This window comes from Procambarus clarkii, chromosome 31 (assembly GCF_040958095.1).
Source record: "Procambarus clarkii isolate CNS0578487 chromosome 31, FALCON_Pclarkii_2.0, whole genome shotgun sequence".
In the NCBI taxonomy this organism is placed as follows: Eukaryota; Metazoa; Arthropoda; class Malacostraca; order Decapoda; family Cambaridae; genus Procambarus; species Procambarus clarkii.
Window position 1 is genome coordinate 29,351,975 of NC_091180.1, and position 23,431 is coordinate 29,375,405.

At 37.6% G+C, this 23,431-nt stretch overlaps 3 protein-coding genes across 18 annotated transcripts in view; 2 read left to right on the forward strand and 1 right to left on the reverse strand.

Annotated features, from left to right (window-relative positions):
- On the forward strand, nt 1–9,830 carry LOC123758784 (F-box/LRR-repeat protein 12-like). The gene is made up of 5 exons (XM_045743472.2): nt 1–353; nt 1,682–1,860; nt 4,630–4,805; nt 5,121–5,264; nt 8,586–9,830. Exons 1-5 carry the CDS (start codon nt 262–264, stop codon nt 8,694–8,696), a joined length of 702 nt encoding a protein of 233 aa, XP_045599428.1. The 5' UTR covers nt 1–261; the 3' UTR covers nt 8,697–9,830.
- LOC123758781 (probable serine hydrolase) lies at nt 9,701–20,254 on the reverse strand. 5 transcript variants are annotated; one of them, XM_045743460.2, is made up of 4 exons: nt 19,644–20,254; nt 17,561–17,775; nt 16,264–16,883; nt 9,701–12,867 (listed from the first exon to the last, which is right to left on the reverse strand). In XM_045743460.2, exons 2-4 carry the CDS (start codon nt 17,772–17,774, stop codon nt 12,652–12,654), a joined length of 1,050 nt encoding a protein of 349 aa, XP_045599416.2. In that variant the 5' UTR covers nt 17,775; nt 19,644–20,254; the 3' UTR covers nt 9,701–12,651. The 5 variants fall into 5 exon arrangements, with proteins under 5 accessions (XP_045599416.2, XP_069190745.1, XP_045599417.2 ...); XM_069334644.1 differs by having other exon boundaries at nt 19,799–19,944; XM_045743461.2 differs by having other exon boundaries at nt 17,561–17,797; nt 19,644–19,787.
- The window catches only part of LOC123758783 (serine hydrolase-like protein), an 18,851-nt gene continuing 14,896 nt past the window's right edge, over nt 19,477–23,431 (forward strand). The window contains exons 1-3 of one of the 12 annotated variants that reach the window (XM_069334646.1): nt 20,324–20,417; nt 20,581–20,674; nt 22,877–23,136. The gene's annotated coding sequence lies outside the window, so the exon portion shown is untranslated. The other 11 variants (XM_069334651.1, XM_045743468.2, XM_045743467.2 and 8 more) reach the window with 11 other exon arrangements.

The window sequence follows — 23,431 nt, forward strand, 5'->3', positions numbered from 1 at the left end:
AGTTCGTAGTTGTTTACGGGCGAGCTGGAGCGGCGACTTCCTCCGTCAGAAACTGTGGGAGGCAGTCATCGGGAGAACAAATCCTTCATGCAAACTGCACCTACTATCAAGAAGAAGAAGACTGCGGCAGGAAGACCACCTTCACAACCTTGCTTGCTCACCACTTCGGAAGCTTCTGGCTGAGCAACTTGATATGCTTGGAGATATGATGAAGTATGCTTCTGAATAGTTACAGGGAAATATGCCTTGAAAGGAAATACGATGTCTAGTGTCAACCTACTGGACCTGCCAGAATCTGTCCTGCTGAAAATCTTCTCCCCATTGTATGCTGTTGATCTTTACAATTTGTGCAGGTAAGCTTGGCTGCCTGTTATTTCATAGACCGCCATTTTACAATCTTGCATTTTCATCCTAGAATGTTAATTTTATGGCTTATATATTTTATGTTTGGTAAAAGAAATGTAACATTCACAATAGTTATTATTCTTTACACATTCCTAAAAGATATCATGGGTTAGGTGTGTTGATCAGTGTGTGATGTGTATGCACTTGTTCGTGTTGTGAGCACGTCATGACTTCGCCTCAAGCCTTTTATGAACTTGCTTAACATTAAGTTGGAGATTGACAAGCTGAGGAAGAAAGTGAAACATTTAATTGAGTTTTAAGTTACACTATACTAAATAGCTACAAATATACTACACTTTGTTCATTGAGTTTTAAGTGCCTTCAAGGGTTGAAGGCATACCTGCTTGATGGGGTTCTGGGAGTTCTACTCCTCAAGCCAGGCCCGAGGCCAAGCTTGACATGAGGGTATCCAAGAAAGTTGTAGTGCTAGGGGAAAGAGGTACTAAGCCTACAGTAGAGGAAGGCAAACTAACAATCAAGAAGATTGGTTGAGATGTTGGCATAAATCCAGTTGGCACAAATTGTGCCAACTGGATAAGCACCAAATCTCTGGTCAATGGACAACTCTTGATGACTTGGACAAGCTTAACGACTGATTTAATGGTTTAAACTAGCCAGTCGTTGAGGTACACCAGAACCCTGAGATGAAAAAGGACCATCAGAATACATATATGAAGATTCTGGGTGCTAAGTTTAACCCCAAACAGAAGAACTGGAAAGTGATTGAAGAAATTACTTATTTTAAACCCTAGCCAATCCCTTAACTGTGGGTGAATCAGAAAGTGCTAGTAAGTGTCCTGCAAATATAGAAAAACAAGCCAAGACTGACTCAAAACTATCTAGTAAACAATGGGCATCTGCTGAGTTGGACTAGGATTGCAAGTACAGTATTGAGAAAGGAGAGAGGGAGGATAAATTGAAGATCCGTAAAGTCTTTCCAAGGAACTGAAAATGACCAAAACACCATCTGGGAATGAAGGGGGGGGGGATAAAGTAATGCAATGGCATCCATGTCTAACCAATTCTGAGTGAAATTCCAGAGAATGTGTAGATGGCATGAAAGGAACCAGGGGCACCTGACAAGTAAGTGAAGACCAAGCCCAAATGAAAACCTCCAAGAGACCATGTGGAATTTTTTAGTTTTTAGGAAAATGGATATCCTCGGTCATCATTTTATCCAAACCATACAATATGGTTAGAGCATGTGGATATCATTTTTCTCTTGCATGATATACCACTAAATGTATACAATAAATTGTTTTGAATTTTTTTGCAGTGTTCATCCCCGTCTCACACGTTTGGTTGCCGACGTATCTCTATGGCGGCATGTAAATTTCGGTCGGGTGCCGCTGAGTCTGCAGTTTCTTCACAAGTTTATACGATTTATAGGCTCACATACCCTGACCATCACTGTGACTGGATTCGTCAAATCTAGTTTTAGAGTTCATCCAAAAGGTGAGAATTTGAAATACTATTTAATGTGAACTTGCAAGTGCATGATGTACAATACAAAATAACTGTAGCTTAGACACTAAATACCCTAAATGGCACCTGAATATAAGAATAGCAGGTCTGTTGGGCCTAATGAGGCAGCTCCTATTTATATCTCAACTAAATTTGTGTACCTGTATATGTTTAATGAATGATTAAACAATCCAATGATCTCACATTAATTATATTTCTGTACTGTACTATACTTGGTAATCTGTTTCATAAATCGGCAACTCTATTTCCAAACTGATGTTTACTCATTTATGTACATGCTGTAGTATGGTGCCCAGAAACTACTCCATGATCAAAATATGGCCTACCAATGGCAAGATGAAGTGGAAGAATAATACAGTATTAGATGTCTTGTTACTAACACGTCTTACCAATCTTGGCACAGTATCCCTTTTGCCTTTTTTTGAACATTTATTTATCACTTTTCTGGGGAAGCCCCTTGTAACTCCCTGAAGCTACAATGTTGATATAGCGCCTAACTACTAGGTGCCATGAGTCACGGAGTTATTTTAGGCCTACTGAGGACTACTAGTCAAAATCAGGTTCCCTCTAAAGAGGTGCAGAGAGCAGTGGCACTATGATAAAATTGTAAGTGAATTTTAATCATGTCCACCACCACCACCATCAGGAAAGCATCCACAAAGTCAGTGAAATAAAACAGACGACTACTGCTGGGTATAAGGAAATGTTAATGCCTTAAAACCACCAAAAGAACTTCTCCCAACAATGTAATCAAACGATCGAAAATTCATGAAACTATCGTTGGCTCGTTTGTCTTCTCCCCCCCCTCCCCATTCTTTGCAGGAGGAAGGTAGACTGGGTCAGCTGGCTGCTCCACCCTTAGTTCTGGCTGAAGGTAGCAAGTGCCCTGGCTGTCTGCTCTGCTGATCTGGCTCGTGTTTCCTGCTTCAGCTAAGTGGTAGATTTTGCCTTTGAGGCTGTTCCAATGCATGTTTGTGCTGTGCGAGCCAGGAGTATAGGGCACTTGGAGCTGCATGTGCAGAGGGTTTTCTTCCCTGTGCTCCCTAGCACTGTCCTTACACTGTCAGGGTTCTCTTCCCTGTAGTGTTCAAGGTTCGCTCCATTAGAGGGCTTCCTTGATTGTGGTGGTCCTCACCCTAGTTTAGTCCATTTGTTTCTGGCTTTCGGTCTTCCGTGGGGTTAGGTGTGAATTTTGGCCGACGGGGCACGTTGGGGTTCACATGACCTAACCAGGGCATGCTGAAGTCAGCCTCCGATGGCCTAGGTTGGCCTTATACATGTTCTCTTCATATGTTTCCGTTTGTTGACCAGACCACACACACTAGAAGGTGAAGGGACGACATTTTTGGTCCGTCCTGGACCATTCTCAAGTCGATTGTGAGTGGTCCAGGACGGACCATTCCTGAACATTCACAATCGACTTGAGAATGGTCCAGGACGGACCGAAACGTCGTTGTCCCTTCACCTTCTAGTGTGTGGTCTGGTCAACATACTTTAGCCACATTATTGTGTCTCATCGCCTGCATGATTCCATTTCTTTCATTTCTATACATAGAGACTTCCCTTCTTGATAACAGGGAGATCTGTTTTCTTATCAAGGATCCAGTGCAGTAATTCCAGGGCCTGTGCTTCTTGCAGACCCTGGAAAATACCTGCACCTGAGCCTGCTTAGTCTTAGGACTGTTCTTTTCTTCTGTTCGTTTTATGGTGCCCTCTTTGGCCCGTGATTGTTTTCTCAAGGCTCTGTTATCTCTGTTGCCTCTGGTTGTCAAGTGGGTGAGCTTCATGCTCTCCTTCAGTGCTGTGGTTTTTGTTTCTTCGGCCTTGGGGGTCACTTTGTTTGTCTGCAGCTGGTTCCTTCTTTTCTGGCAAATAATGAGTTGCTTTGGCTTCCGGAGGGTGTCCTTTGGTGATTGAGGCTTGGTTGGTTCGGCTGGGGGTGTACATGTTTTGTCCGGTGACGGCTCTGCACTGCTACTTTCGTTCCACCACTTCTGCTTCAGAGGACTCGTTGTGGGTTGATCCAGTTTCCCTGGTCCCCTGTTCCATGGCTCGTGTTTCTCAGGTCGTTCGCAGTGCTACGTCTAGCCAGCCTGTGGTCTATCCTCGTGCCAATGATGTTTGTAAGTCTGCCGCTCTCTCAGCTGTGTTTGCCAGTTTGTCTTGGGCCGATATTCGGCTGCGGGGGTTTTGGTGATCAAACAGGGTCCTAGTAGCCAGGTATTTTATTTTAATGTTGCTCCTCTTCATCAGCCTTGTGTGGCCTTGGGTCGTGTGTCAAGGCCCGTGGTTTCTTCTTTGTTATGATATCTGCGATGCTCCCTCCTCCCTGGTAAGTCCCCTTGTTTTCATTCTCTTTGGGTAGATAGCTTCAGGGTACCGCAAGGGGCTTTTCCCAGAAAACTAGCGTTGATTGTAATGAAACACAATTTCTGAGCGAGCCCCGGTGACTCTGTGATACCCTCCTTCTTCCAGGGAATCTGGAGGAACTTTGATAAGCCTAACAGGCTTCCTGTCCCCAACTATGGGGACATAATCCACAATACAATATGTATTTTCACGTCTTCTCTTGTATTTGTGTGTTAAAAAATAACTGATTCCAGTTGTTGTGAAACAATTTAAACTCTTAACTTACCATACTTAGTATTTAATTACAAATACAAGTATTCTGCTCTTCACTTTATAGCATGGGTATATTCTTTCATAATACAGTACATATGATGTAGCTTCCAATCCTAGGGTCACAGTGCATATCTGAAGCCTTTCTGACAAGCTTGAAACGGCGTTGCCCACACCTTCAAGAGCTCAACCTTCACCGGTGTTTCATTGATGCCTCTACCACCAAGTTCTCAGCTCTGCCTGCTTCCCTCAAGAAGCTCTCTCTCTGTGGGTCCTGTCTTTTTAATTTGCCACAGGTTAGACTTTTGTTTTTGCATCTAAAAATTCCTTATTTTTTGTTGTCAATTAATGAAATTATATAAATACTGGCTACAGTAGTAAGTAATCTTTAAAATCTTTTGTGCATATTAATTATTACTTTTATATGAAGCTCTAGAAGTTCATTACCACTTTGACCATTATTGTTTGTCAAAAGTTAGGTAATTTTACAACTCTTGGCTGATTAAATACCTACAACTGGACTAAGTATGTAAATTTATAAATATGTACTATAAAGTATAATAATTGCTAGTTGTATTAACAACGCAATATCTTCCAATAAATGTTAACAGAATCGCATGGTGGTATTTACATCGCCCTTTTTCCGGCTGGAGAAGCACTTGCCTGTGCTAGAGGAAGTGATCCTTGAAGGGTGTGGGGCGTGGCTCACTAAGCAGGACCTCACACTTCTCATGAGTCACTGTCCTGCCTTACAAGTAAGCTTTTTATTTTAATATTAGTTGTCTTGTATGTTTCATGCCTCCTTTCCTCCAGGTAAACCCTTCAAACATTACAGCAGTTATCTTGGTCCGGATACCTAGGATAATGGGTATGTTCGCTCACCATATAACATACAAGTGATTAATGCAATTTTTCCATTTTCTTTAGGTGATACCTGATTGTTTCTTATTGTATTTCTTTTCAAGGCAACCCCCCTCATGGCTTCTTTAATTTATCATACCTCCATTATTGGTCAGACTTTAGAAACACTAGGTTATCCAAAATACTCTCATTGCCATCCAAGAAAAAAAAGCCCTTGAAAAATTATCTTTTTCCACTATAAGGTGGGGACCATGTTGATATCATTAAATCAACATACACACAGGCAAACTTCCTCCAGGACTTTTTATCTTTGTATAATTCCCTTATTTGACCTTCCAGGACTGTAACTGTTCCTAAAGATTTCATTACTGATGCTCAAATTCTTAATTCTAGCAACATGATTTTTTACCATGTTCTATATTTTTGCCAACCTGTTGTGAAAACCACTCTAAATATTTTCCTCTTCTAAACCATAAAAATTACAGTAATCTCTTCTGTTTTGTCTTTCCTTATACCAGCGGCCATTTTTGTTTTGGTCATCATGTGCTCCTAATCTATTTCTTTCATAAACATAATTTCTGCATTGCTTTTGTATTTTGGGGGGGGGGGCTCGTCTGTCTGGCAGATACTCAAACGTGTTTATGCACATTTTTTGCTCTGATATTTCTTGTTTATCCCACCCCAAAATTTAAAAAGCACTGGAGTCCCCAAATGCTCAACCTAGAATAATTTTAAAACTTGGATGTAGTCTACATTTATATTGTTTAAACTAACGATAGGTTAGTGTGGTGCTTCAAAGCCACAGCCTGGTTGATTAGTAATCCTTTGAAAGTGCTTATAGAGTTCTCTTTTGAACACTTCAAGAGGTCAGCCAGTTATGCCCCATATGTGTAGGGAAAGTGTTGAATGCATTCTCTCAGCGTGCCTATTACACCTCTGCTTTTCAATGGGGCTATTTTGCACATCATTCCATGCCTTCTAGTCTCATGTGGTGTTATTTGTGTGGAGATTTGTAACCAATCCTTCTAATATATTCCAAATGTAAATTGTCTCTCCCGCCTTTGCTCTAGAGAATACAGATTAAAGATTTTTTAGGCGCTCCCAATAATTTAGGTGTTTTATTGAGTGGATTCCAGCAGTTAAAGATCTTTACATGCTATTCAGGTCAGCAATTTCTCCAGCTTTGAATGGGGCAGTGTGCAACAATATTCCACTCTTAAGAGCACTAATGTCTTAAAAAGTTTCATTATTGGTGTGGCATCTCCAGGTTTGAAGGTTATAGGTATCTAACCTGCCATTATTCTTGCAGTTGTGACAAAATTTTTGTGTTCTTTATAAGTAAGGTCTTCCGACATTATTACTCCTAAATCTTTTACATGGCTTTTTTTTCTTTCAATAGAGTGGTTTGACCTATGTTTTATATGTGGTTTCTGCTTTGATGTTTTTATTTTATCCATAGTGTAGTACTGTACCTGGAATGTATCCTCATTAAACATGATGTTATTTTCTGTGGCCCATTGGAAGACTTGGTTAACATCAGATTGGAGGTTAGCCGTGTCCTCCATAGTGTCACTCTTGAAAATTCTCGTGTCATTTGTAAAAGGATGATACAGTGCTATATAGTGGAACCTCGGGTGACGAGCGGCGCCATCTACGAGCATTTCAGGTAACGCGCAAGCCACTCGCAGAAAATTTGTCTCGATTGATGAGCTTCGGTTAACGAGAAAACTATGTGGTGTTTCCTAGCGTTCCGCTAGTTCTCGCAAATTCTTGGACACCTCCAACGATGCAAATCAATATTTTTTTTAAAGATGCTAATGATGCTGGGATGTAAAGGGGTGACTGCTGTAATGTTGCAAAGCATTGTTTAGTCTTTTAGAAATTAAACACAAAATTTGAAAAAATGAAAACAGAAAAAATGTTACAAAGGGTCATTCATTGTATGTCGGGTAGGTTGCTCCATTTTATATATATATATATATATATATATATATATATATATATATATATATATATATATATATATATATATATATAAATATAAATAAATTTGAAAAAAGAAAAATGTCACAAGGTTTGTTCAATGTATGTCAGGTAAGCTGCTCCATTTTCTATGAAAAATAAAATAAATAGAATATCATATTGATGTTTTTTGGTGGTGGAATGGATTAATTTTATTTTCATTGTTTTAAATGGGGAAATTCGTTTCTCAAGACGAGCGTTTCACATGACGAGATTGGTGCCGGAACGGTTTAAATTCGTTAACCGAGACACCACTGTAGTTTGTATCCTTGCCTGTCTGATTTGAGGACAAGAATGAGGAAATGCACTGGAACAAGTACGGTACCTTGGAGAACTGAGCTTTTCATGGTGGATGATTCAAATTTTACTTTGTTAACTATTACACTTTGGGTTCTGTTTGTTAAGAAGTTAAGGATCCATCTCCGTACCTTGCCAGTAATTCCTTTTGTGTGCAATAACACTATGGGCAGGAGCTAACATCATCAAAGATTTTTATGATGTGCGATGTTAGAGCTCATGGTCTATGCAATAATTTCTTGCATCAGCTTTGCTACTTTCTTTGTGAAGTGCACAATCTCGGCTGTTTTAAGTATGTCAGGAATAATGCCAGTATCTAGGCTCCATCTCCAAAAGATGTTTAGGGCCAGTTAATGTGCTTTTTTGCAATTCTTGATGAATATAGAATTCCTGGTACAGAGGCATGTTGTCTATGGCTACTTCAAAGTCGAGTGGGGTTAGGGATTCTATTTTCCCGAGTGCTAGGAGGCACTTTACCACATGTCACTGTAGGTTGCAAGGCTTTTTCCACTACGATAAGGGGCCTGACAGCTGAGTGGACAGCACTTCAGATTCGTAGTCCTGAGGTTCCGGGTTCAATCCCAGGTGGAGGCAGAAAAAAATGGGCATAGCTTCTTTCACTGTGATGCCCCTGTTACTTAGCAGTAAATAGGTACCTGGGAGTTAGACAGCTGCTACGGCCTGCTTCCTGGGAATGTGTAACAAAAAGGAGGCCTGGTCGAGGACCGGGCCGCGGGGAAGCTAGGCCCCGAAATCATCTCAAGATAACCTCAATATAACGATTGAAGCTCGTGAGGTGTGCCCCAGATATCACCCAAGGGTCTATACAAAAATGCACTTAAATTACAAACCAAATTAAAATCAATAGTATCTGATAACTTTATCTTCTTTTGCAGATTGTTAATGTTGGTTCTGATAGATATACACGTACAGGACTTTGTTCATGGGACAAACGTGATGACAAACACAATAGCAGCATCATATTGACTCGTAAATGGAGAGCATGAATACAACTTTAGAAAGTTCTCATGTGAGGATGTAAATCAAGGTATATGAAATTGTGCTATAATTGCATTACTAATTAAATGTATTAGTATATAATTTAATATATAACAATTAAATTATAGTAAGAATTTTTAAAACCTGCACAGGTATTAACTGAAAATCTAATAAGGTTTGCCGTTTTGAATCGGCACAATTAATTTAAATTGAACAAAAATCTCTCAAATTTTCCTTGTTCACTTGGTCTTTTTCTTGGGAAAATTTGGATTTATATGGAGTACTATATTCTATAGTTAAATCAAAGTCACTAGACTAAGTACAGTACAACTAAAAATATTTGAATATTAAGGTAAATAGATGGAATAATATCTTTGAATTGTGTAGTGGGTGAAGATTTGTAATAATGGCGATGCTGCATCGTGCACTCTTCACCTGGTTCCTCCTCCTGGTGTTCCTCATTCTGCTGGCTCTCAGACTGGATCAGAGAACAAAGTGGAATTGGTTCATTGTATTTATTCCAATGTGGTTTTATGATGCGATTTTGCTAATATACATAAGCATTCACATGATAAATGAGTGCAGGACAGCAGTTGCCAGGGCTGGAGGATCTCACCATCGCACGGCCCGTCAGCGCATCTCTGCATTTCTCCAGAGAGTATGGCCACTGTCAGTTGTAATTCTTAAAATGGCATTTATGGTTGCACTCTGCCTCAAGTTAGAGAATCCTAATACATATATTTCTTCATACCATGTTCTTTTACCTTTATGGACTCTGCTAATGGGACTTTGTGGCAATGTTCTTCATTGTCTTGTACTTCAGCATCAAGACCGATATCCATGAGGTGCCGTCTTTATCCACGGGAAGCTGTACAAGAGCTTGTGGAGGATCAGAGACCATAATGCACACTGGCCAAGTATTGTATATACAGTATATAATTCAGGTTATCCTAAGTTTATTATATCTAATAAAATTTAGTACTTTATTTTATTTTTAAGATAATAAATGGCATTGTGTTAGTGTGTATTCATATGTATTTGTATGTGACACTTCTCTATTAACAAAAAATTGTCAAGGTGCTTTACATATGTCAAATTTTTGTTCTAATTCTTCGTTACATAATAAATTATTTTGAACTACACTATTTTGTTTAATTCCACTCTGATATTATGTAGCTTGCATGATATATAACATGTTAGAAAACTGTATATAACTTACTGGGCTATTCATTAATGCCTATACATGAACAAGACATAAGCTATCTGCACACTACCATTTGTAAAAAAAAAAAAAAAAAAGATGGCTGCTTATTGATAACCTATCTGCACATACAGAGATAAGCCAGTACTGATGATCTGTGCTCTCAACTTCATAATTTTGAACTCTATTGTCTTTTAGCTACTTTACATGAGGGATTACAATACAATATATTTAATAAAATTACCCCCTATATGGGGGAATCCTTAAACAGTATTCATAACATGGTTCATATTTTCAAGCCAACAAAGGTTTATGAAAAATCAAAATGATTTCCGGTTAGTTATATTCCAGCTGTGCATAGAACTATAATGGTGGTATGTAAGCAATGATCAGGGGCTAAATTGGTATGGCTATATAGCACCACTGAAGTGACAGGTAATTAAAAACTATGTAATCATCTGTGTTGCAGGATATTCAAAAGGCGCTAAATGTCACTTGGGATGCCAATACGAAAATAAAGGGACACAGGGCAAGCGACATCAAAGGTATTAGGTTTACCAAGGATTCTATCGAGGGATATTAGTTAAGTAAAACAATCATCATCTATCCCACCATAAGTGGGGTGGGGATCAGGATGTTCCATCAAGTGTCCATGAGTTAAATGGGTGTGACTGATTAGCAACCTAGCCAAAGCCATTTCCCATCATCTATTACGATGATAGGAGGAAGGCCAAGGGGAAAGGTCACTTAAGAGCATGCAGTTTGTTATCTGTAATACTAGGGCAACAGTTGCAGAATGAATGACTGATAGAAATATGAAAATCCTTTTCTGGAGAATGTTGCAAGCATGAATGGCCTCTTTAATAGTGTTGTCCGCAAGCTCATTCTAGGTAACTCTGGTGTGGTGGTAAACCTAGCAACATTCAACTGTCGTATCTGTTAGAGATAAGAAATGGTCGGTATTGGATTTCGATCACCACAAGATCAGTTACAGTACTCCAGAGCCATGAAAGCACAAAGTCAACCACAATGACAAAGGAATGTTGACACAGAAAAACCAGCTACTGATAAGCATACAAAATTGCATCAAGTTCTGCCATGAAGATGCTAGTCTCCTGGGAAAGATAACACACACACACATTTGATCAGGAAGAATACAGATGTAGCCAATACCATTGGCAGACTTTAACCTATCTGTGAACAGAGCAATGGAATGTGAGGAAAAAATATTTCAAGGAAAAGACTTCAAAACAGAGTATAAGCCTTCATCATGCAAATCAGGGTCATGCAAAAGTTTACAAGTGGTCCCCTATATTGGGGTAAGGTAGAAACAACACAAGAGGAGTGTGTGCCAATATTAACCGAGAGAGAATCTTGCCTATGAGCCAACCTTGCAAGAAAGGGAAGGTGGCGAGAGGGAAAAAGTTCCTCCAGAGAAGCAGTGGTCAAAGCATGGTACAAGCAGGAGTGAGGATGTTTGCAGGGACTGAGTTAGCAAAGGCAGTATGGACATACAAACTCTGGGCAGGAATGAACAAAAGGTACGAGAGCCGAGTTGTAATCTAGCATAGTGCCGAGCATCAAAACGATGAAGGGCCAAGGAATAAGTAGGACGTATTGGACAAGACTTAGTAAGGTAAGAACCTTGAAGCATTCAACTCCGAGGTGAACTACATAGGGGTGACCAAAACAAACAGGCGTCAAAGATCAACCTCAAGAGTTTGGCAGTATCCCTACACAGAAAGGATCCCTATACACAGATATAATTGGTGACAGCGAATGATATGCATCCGAGTATAAATCACAGCACAAGTCTTAGTTGTAGAGAACGTGAAGCCATGACTGTTGGCCCAGGATGACACGTTATCGTGAGCTAGAGCTGGTGTTGGGAGGGAAGAGAAGTCATTACCATGACAGCAGAGATATCAGAAGGAAAATAAAACAGTGCATCTCCAGGTGGTGTTATAAGCATTCTTCAGGTCAAATGTAGCATCGCTGCCAGACCTATGATGCAAGGGACGATGAGACATCACTATCAGACCTATGATATATGGGAAGATGTAGCATCACTGCTGGGCCTATGATGCACGGGAAGATGTAGCATCACTGCTGGACCTATGATCCATGGGAAGATGTAGCATCACTGCTGGGCCTATGATGCACGGGAAGATGTAGCATCACTGCTGGACCTATGATGCACGGGAAGATGTAGCATCACTGCTGGACCTATGATCCATGGGAAGATGTAGCATCACTGCTGGACCTATGATCCATGGGAAGATGTAGCATCACTGCTGGACCTATGATCCATGGGAAGATGTAGCATCACTGCTGGACCTATGATCCATGGGAAGATGTAGCATCACTGCTGGACCTATTATCCATGGGAAGATGTAGCATCACTGCTGGACCTACGATGCACGGGAAGATGTAGCATCACTGCTGGACCTATGATCCATGGGAAGATGTAGCATCACTGCTGGACTTATGATCCATGGGGAGATGTAGCATCACTGCTGGACCTATGATCCATGGGAAGATGCGGCTTCACCACCACTAATATAATTGTGATTTTGACTAACAAAATATGGTCAAGGTACTGAAAACATATCTAACTATACATAAAATATATGCAAATAATACTGCATAAATGAGAATCAGTGTTTAAATAAATAAATAACCTACATAATCTAGATCAGCATTGACAGATTTTGTTCATGGTTAAACTTAAATGCCTTATGTATTTACCAATTAACACAACCTTAATTCACAATATGATTAGCACTAGTTTGAAGAATAGATTTATATTCATTAATAAATGTCAAAATATGATCAGCGACAAGTTTAGGGTGTGTAAGATGAATGTGGTGTTTTCCCAACATTTCATAAAAGCGATAATGCTTGCAGTCTTGCTTGAATGCTGACAACATGGCTTCATTCTTCTCTGGTAATTCATAGTGATGATGACCATCCTTTGCCTGTAAAGAGTAAAAAAAAAAAAAAAAAAAAAAAACAGCGTTGAATGTAATGCTTCTTTTTGGTAAAACCTTGGTGGCTCCCTTCAGCTATCCTCAGTGGCTTAAAGCCAAGCAGAGCCACAACCTGGCCTCCTCGCAGAGGTACCGAGTTGTGGATTGTTCCCACAATCCGCAATCCAGTTGTGGATTGTTCCCATATGATCACCCGTAACGGATGCTGCCCCAGGAACTCAGACTTCTACCCCAGCCAGTAACCAGTCTGGAACTGATAAATTATAAACAGACCAACCCGTTCTCGCAAATTCGTAAAGTCAATATTGACTTATTAACTCCGTGCATAGGTGATATACTAAACATAATAGATACCCTTAAAAAGATTCATAGAAAACACCGACCTTACCTAACCTTATTAGTATCTTAAGATAAGCATCTTATTGCTTCGTAATTACAATTATTACTTAACCTATACCTATTATAGGTTAGGTAATAATTGTAATTACGAAGCTATAAGATGCTTATCTTAAGATACTAACAAGGTTAGGTAAGGTCGGTGTTTTCTATGAATCTTTTTAAGGGTATCTATTATGTTAAGTATGTCACCTATGCACATATTTAATAAGTCAATATTGACTTATTAAATTTGCGAGAACGGGTTGCAACCGACACACCTGGTAGGGGGTTAGGAGAGCTTCAGGGAACCATGAAGGATCTACCAGAAAGAAGAGTTTTATTGTATTCAATGCTGGTTTTCTGGAGGAGCCTTTTGGTGGCTCCCTGAAGCTATCAAACAACAGAGAAGATGGAAAACATAAGACCTACCATGTAATATCTAAGTTTTATTTTTATTAATTTTAACGTTTTTATGTTATTTGTCATTTTTTATTTTAAATAAAAAGTGACAAATAACATTAATGTGCTACAATGCATAACTTCTTTTGCAATGAATGCTTTTTTTTTTGCTGCTGCTATTAGGTCATTTACAATATCCACTATAAACTACAGTATTAAGTATCACTAGGTTCCTATAGAAATCCCCATAAACACATGAAGGTTAAGGAGGCTACACTTGTAGTCTTGCAGAGTACAGTACTGTATGTACTCGCAAGTATGTCTACCAACTAGAGATTCCAAGTTCATATCATTTTATGACAAAATTTATATTTAGTGGACAAACAATAAATAAGTACTTTAAAAGTACTTTAAGAGCATGAAAATTTAATAAGTACTTTAAAAGTACACTACTTTAAAAGCATGAAAATTTAATAATAATAAACAAAAAAAGTGTGATGTTGTAATTTTCATTTTGATAATGATAGTAAATGATTGAATATATGAGAATAGGGAATTACAAATTTTGCAGGAAATTTGTTTTAATACTGTATGGTTTGTATCTAAAAATAAAGAATTCACAAAGATTATGTTAAAGAATATATTGACTACTGAGAGCTTTAATGCTACACAGTTTTGAAGGTCAACAAAACTGGGTTCCTCACTTGTTCTATTACATTAGAGGGAAACTCCTCTTATTCCTCAGTGATTTAGGGCCAAAGCAAAGTACAGTAGTTGAAAACAAATGAAAATAAATCTGAAATGATTGAGTATATAAGTGTGTGTTAAAGTACAAATTATGAGTTTTGAGTAATGGCTTTAAAAGCCCCTGTAGTCTAGCATCCAGAATATTATAGACTGAATTACAGTTAAATCACATTTGTGTACAGGACAAGTTACCTTCGTGGTGGCCTGTCTTCTTGATAATCTTTGTCATATGATGCTTTGAAGCTTCTGATGGTTTTGGCATTTAAATTGTTCAGTCTATCTACCATTGCTTGTAAATATACTCATTATATAGCAAAATATGTTCAAAAACAAAAAAAAGTACATTCACCCAAATCCTCGTACAATTACATATAATATTTCCCTTCACTATTTTTGGTAATGAAAATTTAGCACAATTAAGCATAATTGAAGTTTAAAATATAGTAATTATATTGTCAAATATAGTAAAAAAAACAAAACTTATTCACTCAAAACTATGCAAATCCTTGTACAGTATAATTATGTGAATAATAAAGATAAACTATTTTCCTATAGGATTATTGGTAAGGGAAACTGAACATGATCGCACTTAAGGGGGCGTCTGGTTGGCATCTGGGTCCAAAAATGCAAAAATGGAAACTCGTTCGATTTCAATCAAACTTTTTTGACAAGTTCTATATGAAAAGTGTTTCATCTGGTCCAAGTTTCAGCATCGTAGCATAAATAGGAAGGGAGAAAAAAAATATTGAAGTAGTTGTGAAAATTATGCAAAAATGGTCAAAATCAATTATCAATCAAAAGTGTCAACTGAAATCATAGCTACGACTCTTTGCTATCACAATAGCATATATTAAACAAATATTATAATTAGTTTAATTGGAAAAAAAATTTAAGAAAAAAAAAAAAAAAAAAAATTTTTTTTTTTTTAATTCTTTTTTTTTTCATTTTTTTTCGGGCAATTTGCATCAAACTTACACACCTGACTGTGCGTAAGCCTATCTGTAAGGATGCCAATTTTGGAGAAAATTGGTTGATGTCAACCTCAGCCACAGATTTTAGAACCTTAGACTTTATTCATTTCTGTTTTTTTTCAATTGACACAAACGTTTACAAAACTGATTCCTTTTTTATTCAATTTACATGAAACTTACACAGTATATGTGGAGGGCATGTCTCTACATTGGGGGGGGCTTTCATTTTTCTCTAAGCTCATTTATTGATTTTATAATAGCAATAAACATGCCATATTTGCAAAAAAATTGGATGGGAACTTTGAACATTTGTATTAGGAAAACTAAAGATGTTTTGGAAATTCTAAAGCCCCAAATCCTTTATTATATGCTAATGTGTCAGAGAAGTGTCACAGAATAATTATATCTGAAACGTGTGTTCTGAAGTGTGGACTTGAAAATGTGTAAAAAACGTTGGGGGAAAAAAAAAAAAAAAAAAAAAAAAAAACATTCTATTTATGCTGCAGTACTGAAACTTGGGACAATTTAAGCACTTTTCATATACAACTAGAAAATTAATATTGGTTGACATTGAACAACTTTCATCTATAATCCTCTGACGCCCCCTTAATTAGTTGGAAATATTCTCATTTTATAATCAAATACTTGTATAACCAAAAACAACAAATGTATATTTAGCAAAATTTACCCAGATCCTGATGTAATTACATTAATTGTAATACAGATTGATAAAATATTTTCTTATAGTGTTATTTCAGTAGTATCAAAGTGTCGCATGACAAAGACTATAAAAAAGATGGGGAAACCACGAGCATAGCTCTCACCCTGAAACTACATTTGGGTAATTACTATAGCTAATAATTGCAAGCATCTAAAATGCTAAACTTGCCTTAATAAGAAGAAGAGGGCATGTTATAGCTCTTGCAAGCTCCAACCATGCTTCAAAGCTTAGGAATCCAACGAAATACACCTTGGCTCGCAGATCACGCGTAAGAATCCAACCGTCGCCATTTTCAGCTCTTGTTGCACCTCTTTGTAATAAAATTCTAGCACCTCTGTCATCAAGAGATTTACTTCCTTCTATTGTTTTCTTGACTAGTTCTTCCTTGTCATATACCAATGCAGGTTGAGAAGCTTTCTTTTCATTATCAAAATACTGAAGAAAATATTGTTTATATTGCATGGCATATTTTTCAGGAGGATATGACCAGGGTTTAATTATATCAATGTTGATGAAAGCTTCTACATCCTCTGGGAAAACTGAAGCATACATTATTCCAACCACTGCTCCCATGCTGTGTCCAAGCAGAATAAAATTATTCCAGCCTATGGCAGTCATTGCCTTTTTCACCGAACCCATATATGCTCTTGGATCATATATAAAGGCAGGAGGGAAATGATCCGAGTGACCATGCCCAGGTAAGTCAAGGGAAATGAATCTTACATCCTCAGGAAGAAATGAGGCGATGAGATCAAATGTGTTGGCATTATCTAGCCACCCATGAAGTCCTGTCAAGAAAGCTTAATGTACTGAACAATATACAGAAAAAAGAAAAGAGTACAGTACAGGTATAATAAATAAAATAAATATATATTATACTACACACTTATGTTCTTAAAACTGTTATGACATACAGTATATGAGATTCAAGATGGAATTGCATTATCTCAGAAACATAACTAAAATAAACAAGGTTAAAAAACAATGCCAAAGTGGCTCTCAATAATAATGATAATGTGTTATGAAGAGAGGCTGAGGGCTCTAAATATATAACTGGATGGCAGAAGAAAATGGGGTAATATGATTGCCACATACATGTACAAGATTATGATTGAAAGAGATAATTAATAAAATAATTAAGAAAATATTTGTAAACTTTTAGCTCCCACAAGAAGACATGGAAACAATGAATGAAACTTATTTGACAAATACATTTTTTTTTTTGTGCAGGGGAGGGGGGAACAATATTGCTGATAGAGCAAATAAATTGCAAAAAGGGCAGTGTGCCAATACCACTGTTTGTTTAAAATTAAAAATTTTTAATTATAAACATCTCTATCATCCTGTAACTACAATTAGGTAATTATATTAGGTCTTTACATACATGAAAGATGAATATACATAAATATTGGTAGATATACCTGTAGACGGATTGACAAACTATGAAAGTATATACTGCTCATACCTAGCATGCGCCGAGGCCCCAAGCCTCTTGCCTTTCCGCGCAAGATTCCCCATCCTATGTCAATTTCTATTTCTTCCCAATTTTTGGCTTGGTCTGTCTTATTCTGGTGATCTTCAACAGGGCTTGAGTGTGTGATATTGTTACATTGTTCTGCTTGTGAATATTGTAGTGGTTGGTCATTATTCTCAAGCGTGTGCACTGGAGACTCTGGCATACTGGAATTTGATAAAGTGTACTCTGTAAAATGAAACACAAGTGGTATTCAAAACTTCTAAGACTTTTATAATAATATCTTGGACCCTCTATGCCTGGTACATATCTCACAACACACATCTTATCAAATACAGTATTCATACAAATTAAAATCATAACTACTGTATCTCATGAAAAAAAGAAAAAAGCACGAAAAACAGTAATCTTTAAAATATAAATAATATACCAAATTTTTCAAGTACAGTAGTAGCTAAAATTGTCCCCCAAGTTAAAGTGACAATGTCACATGCCTCATACAGTACAATGTACTGTATATAAAACAATAGTCTTTTATTTTCACTTGGTTAGGATAGAATATGTTTGTTTAAAGAGCAGCAATGATGAAAAAAGCATAACTTTTGGCCCATTTTTAACCCTACAAAATCTCTCTCTCTGGTGATTATAATAAATAATAAATAAATGTTTATTTAGGTAAGGTTGATAAACATTAAGCCACCCAAGAGGTGGCTGAGCATGGGGGTTGGTACCAGTAATCAAAATCAAAATCAAAATCTTTATTCAGGTAAAAGTACATACATAGAAGATGAGTTACAAACATAATGTTGACTTTATAGATAGAGCTAATACAGTACATACAATACCTAAAGCCATTAATACGCACAGCGTTTTGGGTAAGGCGTGGGGAAAAACACTTAAGACTAAAACTTAATACTAATTGAGATTAAAGTACAAATTGTGAATAAAAAGGAAAAGTAAGTAATTATCAAAACAGGCACCAAGCCAAGAAAAAAAAGGGAAGGGGGGGGGGACATGGCAGAAATCAGAACTCAGCAATTATACAACATGGTCAACAAACAGTATTGTTTGAAAATAGCAAGACATGGATTGACATTTAGTGGGGTAAGGTAGGTTACATGGAGTTTATTAGGTAGAACTTAGTTTTCCTCTTCAACTGGTTGAGAGAAGTACAGTCTTTGACATGATTAGGAAGGTCATTCCACATTTTGGGTCCTTTGATTTGTAGAGTATTTCTAGTTTGGTTAAGTCGTACTCATGGAATATCAAATAGGTATTTGTTTCTGGTGTGGTGCCCATGGGTTCTGTTAGAACCTTCTAAGAAGTTCAGTTAAACTTCTAAGAAGTTTAAAGTTCAGGATTGACATTACAGTTCAGAGTTTTAAATATATGAAGTACACATGAGAGGATGTACAGCGATTTAATATCTAACATATTAAAAGATTTAAGGTACAAAGTCCTGTCTGGGGCCAGAGTTAGATATTGTTCTAATAGCAGCTTTGTGTTGAGAAATTAGAGGACGTAGATGATTTTGAGTAGTAGAACCCCAAGCACAAATACCATAAGGATAGATGAGAGTAATAAGAGCGTCACCAGGGCAGGGCGAGGTACATAATATCTGATCTTAGAAAGAATACCAACAGTTTTAAAAACTTTTTTTGCAATATTTAGAATGTGACCCTGGAAATTCAGCTCGTTATCAATGAGGACACCAAGGAATTTACCATCAACTTTGTTACAATTTGGATATTGTTTATTCTTAGTAGTATTGAGGATATCTACCGGGACCCAATGCCGGTAGATATGATACGGTAAATGTAGAGCTGATAGGCCCAATAGGCTCAGTAATCTGTACACCAGTAGTTGTGAGGCGGGACCAAAGAGCTGAAGCTCCACCCCTACAAGTACAACTAGGTGATGAGAGCGGCGCAGACCTTCCCATGTGCCCGGAGGCCAAGTGTCGCCACGGCGGCCCCAGAAGAATAATGAGAAACCCGCAAGAGTGGTGCGTGTGTAGTGTAGAGTAAGAGTTGGGTGAGACGGTGGCGTGGCCGGAGCCGGCGAGTACCAGTACCTGGTATTAGAGGATGGTGATGGTGGTGTTGAGTTATGACCAACTGCCTCACGCTAGTCTGAAGGCCGCCGATCGCTCCGGGAGTTACCCAACACTGACTTTTAAACTGTATAGAATTACCAACAATAAAGAATTCATAAAACATATTTTCTTACTTAAATATTTGTAATGACTGCAGAACGTGAAGAACTTAATTGTTCTGGAAAATAAGTTCCTTTTATAAGTAAATAGTGGCCAAACATGTTGGGGGTGATGGAAGGGTGGGGACCATGAGCTAGAGCTCGTGCGACGTAAGTGTAGGTACACACTGTGGCTCTAAATTATATAAACTCGTTATAATTTGGTGTCTTGACTCCACAATCCATTATCATGGTCTATTTTCATTTAATGTTTATGTTATTCACGTTTTACACAACTTTTTTTTAACAAACTTAGGTCACCAATTTATTATTACTTACTGTTGTACATTTGCAAAATTTGCAGTTCTCAATATCACGTAAATATTGTCAATAATTTTCTAATTCTCTTCAATTCACAAATGTTATCTGATTTCATTAGGAATATTAGATGAACTTACAGTTTTTTATCTACATTGTGTAATCTTTCATATAAGATAGCAGCACATTGCTGTGTATACCTAAGCTTGTTAATACAAAAAATAGCTTAAATATTATTATTATATGTGAAAGGTTTAGATATTATTATTATTATTGCCCTTCGACAAGCCACCGGCTTCCTGTCCTCGTCGAGGCCACTTGTGTTTGTGTTCTTCAGGTATATTATGTTTATGTTGTTGGATTAGGGGCAGCTACAGCACCGGTACCTTATCAATAATATGTAGTAACATTTATTTTGTCATTATTTACGTAATTCTGGGACGTTATAAGCAGTGTTTTGGGTCATTCTTAGGAACCATATTAAAAAGTGCTGCTTACAGGTCTGTATTAGGCGGCCCGGGCCACATTACAGCTGGATCAGTCATTACATGGAAAGTTCTACCATCTTCACACCATACACACAACGTTGCTCTGGTACGTTTATCATAACTGACCTCTATGCCTGCATGGAAAGTTAACGTTTATAGTGTGGCACTTGTACAAATGTCGATCACTAGGTAAATACTATATCATAGTTTTGCTTGGCACTTTCTCTTCATGACCCTTTTGCCGGCCGTTAACAGAGAGGTGGTCCGTAGAATTACCCAAATCTTTTACCTGAGTAGGGTACCACTTTTTACCTAAATTTACCTGAGGGCCACTAACATTAGTGGCCTTGACAAGAACAGGAAGCCGGCGCAAATGGGTTTCAAAGACCCCACCCATTTGCCCTGATGATCTTTTCCAGTTGGATTTTAAAATTTAACAGAGTTTTGGCTCAGTCCTCACTCAGTTGTAATGGTTGTGATCTCATCTGCAAAATGAACCTACTTTACAATTTTTTTGTGTGTATTTATATACTGTATACAAGAGTTCTTGCATTCTTGTAAAGCCACTACTATGCATAGGGTTTCGGGCAGATCCTTAATCCAAATTTTTTCCTGGAATACGACCCGTCAAATTGTTCAACAACCAGGTATCCATTCACTGCTGGCTGAACAGAGGCCACAGTTAAGGATTAGGGCCCAGTCAATCCTTCCCTGGCCAGGATACGAACCCAGCCCAGAGCGCCGGGCAGAGCACCACTGTGTCACTGGGACTGCTAAAATTTTTAATATATATCATGGGTTGTTAAAGTTTGTATATGAGTCATCTACTGTTATAACTGGCTCTATGTAATTGTACAAGCATAATAGAATAATAATAATAATATTTTAGTTATACAAGTGTACATACAAATTATACATGAACAGTGGAGGATTCATTGGTAAGCTAAGTACAATCTATAAATCCACCAGTAAATAATTTTTCTCCTGTATTCAGCTAGTACAGTAGTCTATTGGTCTCTCCATCTCTCAGCACCACATTGACCTATGGACTGAATACATGTCACATCGTACACAAGATGATTTGCCAATGGATATAATTTTAAAACCTACCTAACTTTACCCAGTCTAACAGCCCAAATTGAGATTAACACAACCTAATCTAACCTATTTATATATGGTTTTGACAATTAAAAATGTGGTCAAAATGCCTTTGTACTATTTAACCATATCCATATGGATTTGTATTCTATGTACCTACAGTCCTTTGGTTAGGAAAGTATTCATCATTCACACGATTCATAAATTCTATGATCTGCTACCCGAAATCTTGGCTAAATATCCCCAATTTGCTAACTGTAAGTAGTAACTAAGTGATTGCTTCCCACTGGATGGGGGGCAGTGTGCAGGATAAACATATCAATTGTGTCACTAGCTCTCTACATGTCAGATGCTTAATTTAGAAACGGTACATGTGGACGGTCTTGAGCCCATTGTTGATGTGATGATGTGCATTGAGTTTTGTAACTAGCTCATCAAGACTGTAACTTCCCTAGTAAATGAATTGTGGGGTTCAGTCCCTAAGCCGATTATTTGCCTCTGTAACCCTTTCCACTACTGCCCACAAGATGGGTATGGGGTGCAAAATAAATGAACTAGACTAACTCTCCAAGATGCCAGGAATAATATTTTGTAAACTTACTAATGGTTAATTAAGTGAGGTTATATGATCATATTAAGTTAGATTAGGTTAGGATATATATATACAGTGCTGTATTAAGCTAGGATGACTATTTTATGTTAGGCACAAGTTAAAAATGGGAACAACTTGACCTAAAACCTGTGTACAACCATCTACAGTTCATGGTTAGTTAGATTTTCTAGTTCATTTTGGGCCTCATGTCCATATAGTATGTAAACACATATGGCAAAATCTTACTGAAGCGACCATACGAGTCATAAATACTCATACTCCGCCCAAGTAAAACAAACAAGCAACACTTAGGTGGCCAGCCAGAGGCTTAGGGCCCGCGCAAGAATATCCCTGCAAAAAAAAAAAAAAAAAAAATCTAGTATGTGTTGGGGGAATAGGCATTCAGATTCACAAGCAGTAATTTTTTTAGGAACTGGATCTAAATGTACTTTTAGCTAAAACTAGCCACTGGCTTCTTATTCTAATGTACAGTATACTGGTCCATAGAATTACCCAAAACTTCTTTGAATTACCTAAATAAAGAACAAATGAAAAATATGAGAAGACTAAAATACTGAACAATTTTATGGATGTTGATTCAGACAATTTTTTTAAAAGGTCAGACGTAACACAAACAAGGAGCAACGGTTTCAAGCTCAACAAGCCACAATGTAGGATTGAGAACAGGAGGTGCTTTTTTACTCACAGGGTTATAAACCCATGGAACCGCTACCTGCCTAAGCCTTAAATGCCAAAACTCTGTTAAATTTTAAAATCTAACCTGGAAAGATCATCAGGGCAAATGGGACCTTTGACAAGCTGCTGGCGACATATCCTCGTCAAGGCCACTAGTGTTAGTGGCCCTCAGGTAAATTCAGGTAAATATTTTCTTCTTAAGGTATTGATACTGAATATAAAACATGAAAAGCATAATTGTAGATGGATATAAGCTCTCCTTATAATGAAATAAGGTAAACGTCAGTGGGTGGTGACAACAATGAATTTGACTACAGTATCTAAACTTCTAATAGACAGAATGAAGTTAGAACAGTTAGAACACCATCTCTCAGGAAACTGCTCAAATCATTTATCAAGTGTACAGTATACTGTACTGTATTTGATTTATGCATGTGTACAATAAGATGTATAAAAAATACTGTAGTCACCATTTGC

Coding starts and splice junctions, on each gene's coding strand:
- LOC123758781 (XM_045743462.2), bottom strand. Junction 16,884..17,560: donor GGGGCCTCGGCGCATGCTAG/GTATGAGCAGTA, acceptor CTTTCTTGACAG/GACTTCATGGGTGGCTAGAT. Junction 12,868..16,263: donor GCCCTCTTCTTCTTATTAAG/GCAAGTTTAGCA, acceptor TACTCTTTACAG/GCAAAGGATGGTCATCATCA.
- LOC123758784 (XM_045743472.2), top strand. CDS start 262: ATGTCTAGTGTCAACCTACTGGACCTGCCAGAATCTGTCCTGCTGAAA. Junction 354..1,681: donor GATCTTTACAATTTGTGCAG/GTAAGCTTGGCT, acceptor ATTTTTTTGCAG/TGTTCATCCCCGTCTCACAC. Junction 1,861..4,629: donor TTTTAGAGTTCATCCAAAAG/GTGAGAATTTGA, acceptor TTCCAATCCTAG/GGTCACAGTGCATATCTGAA.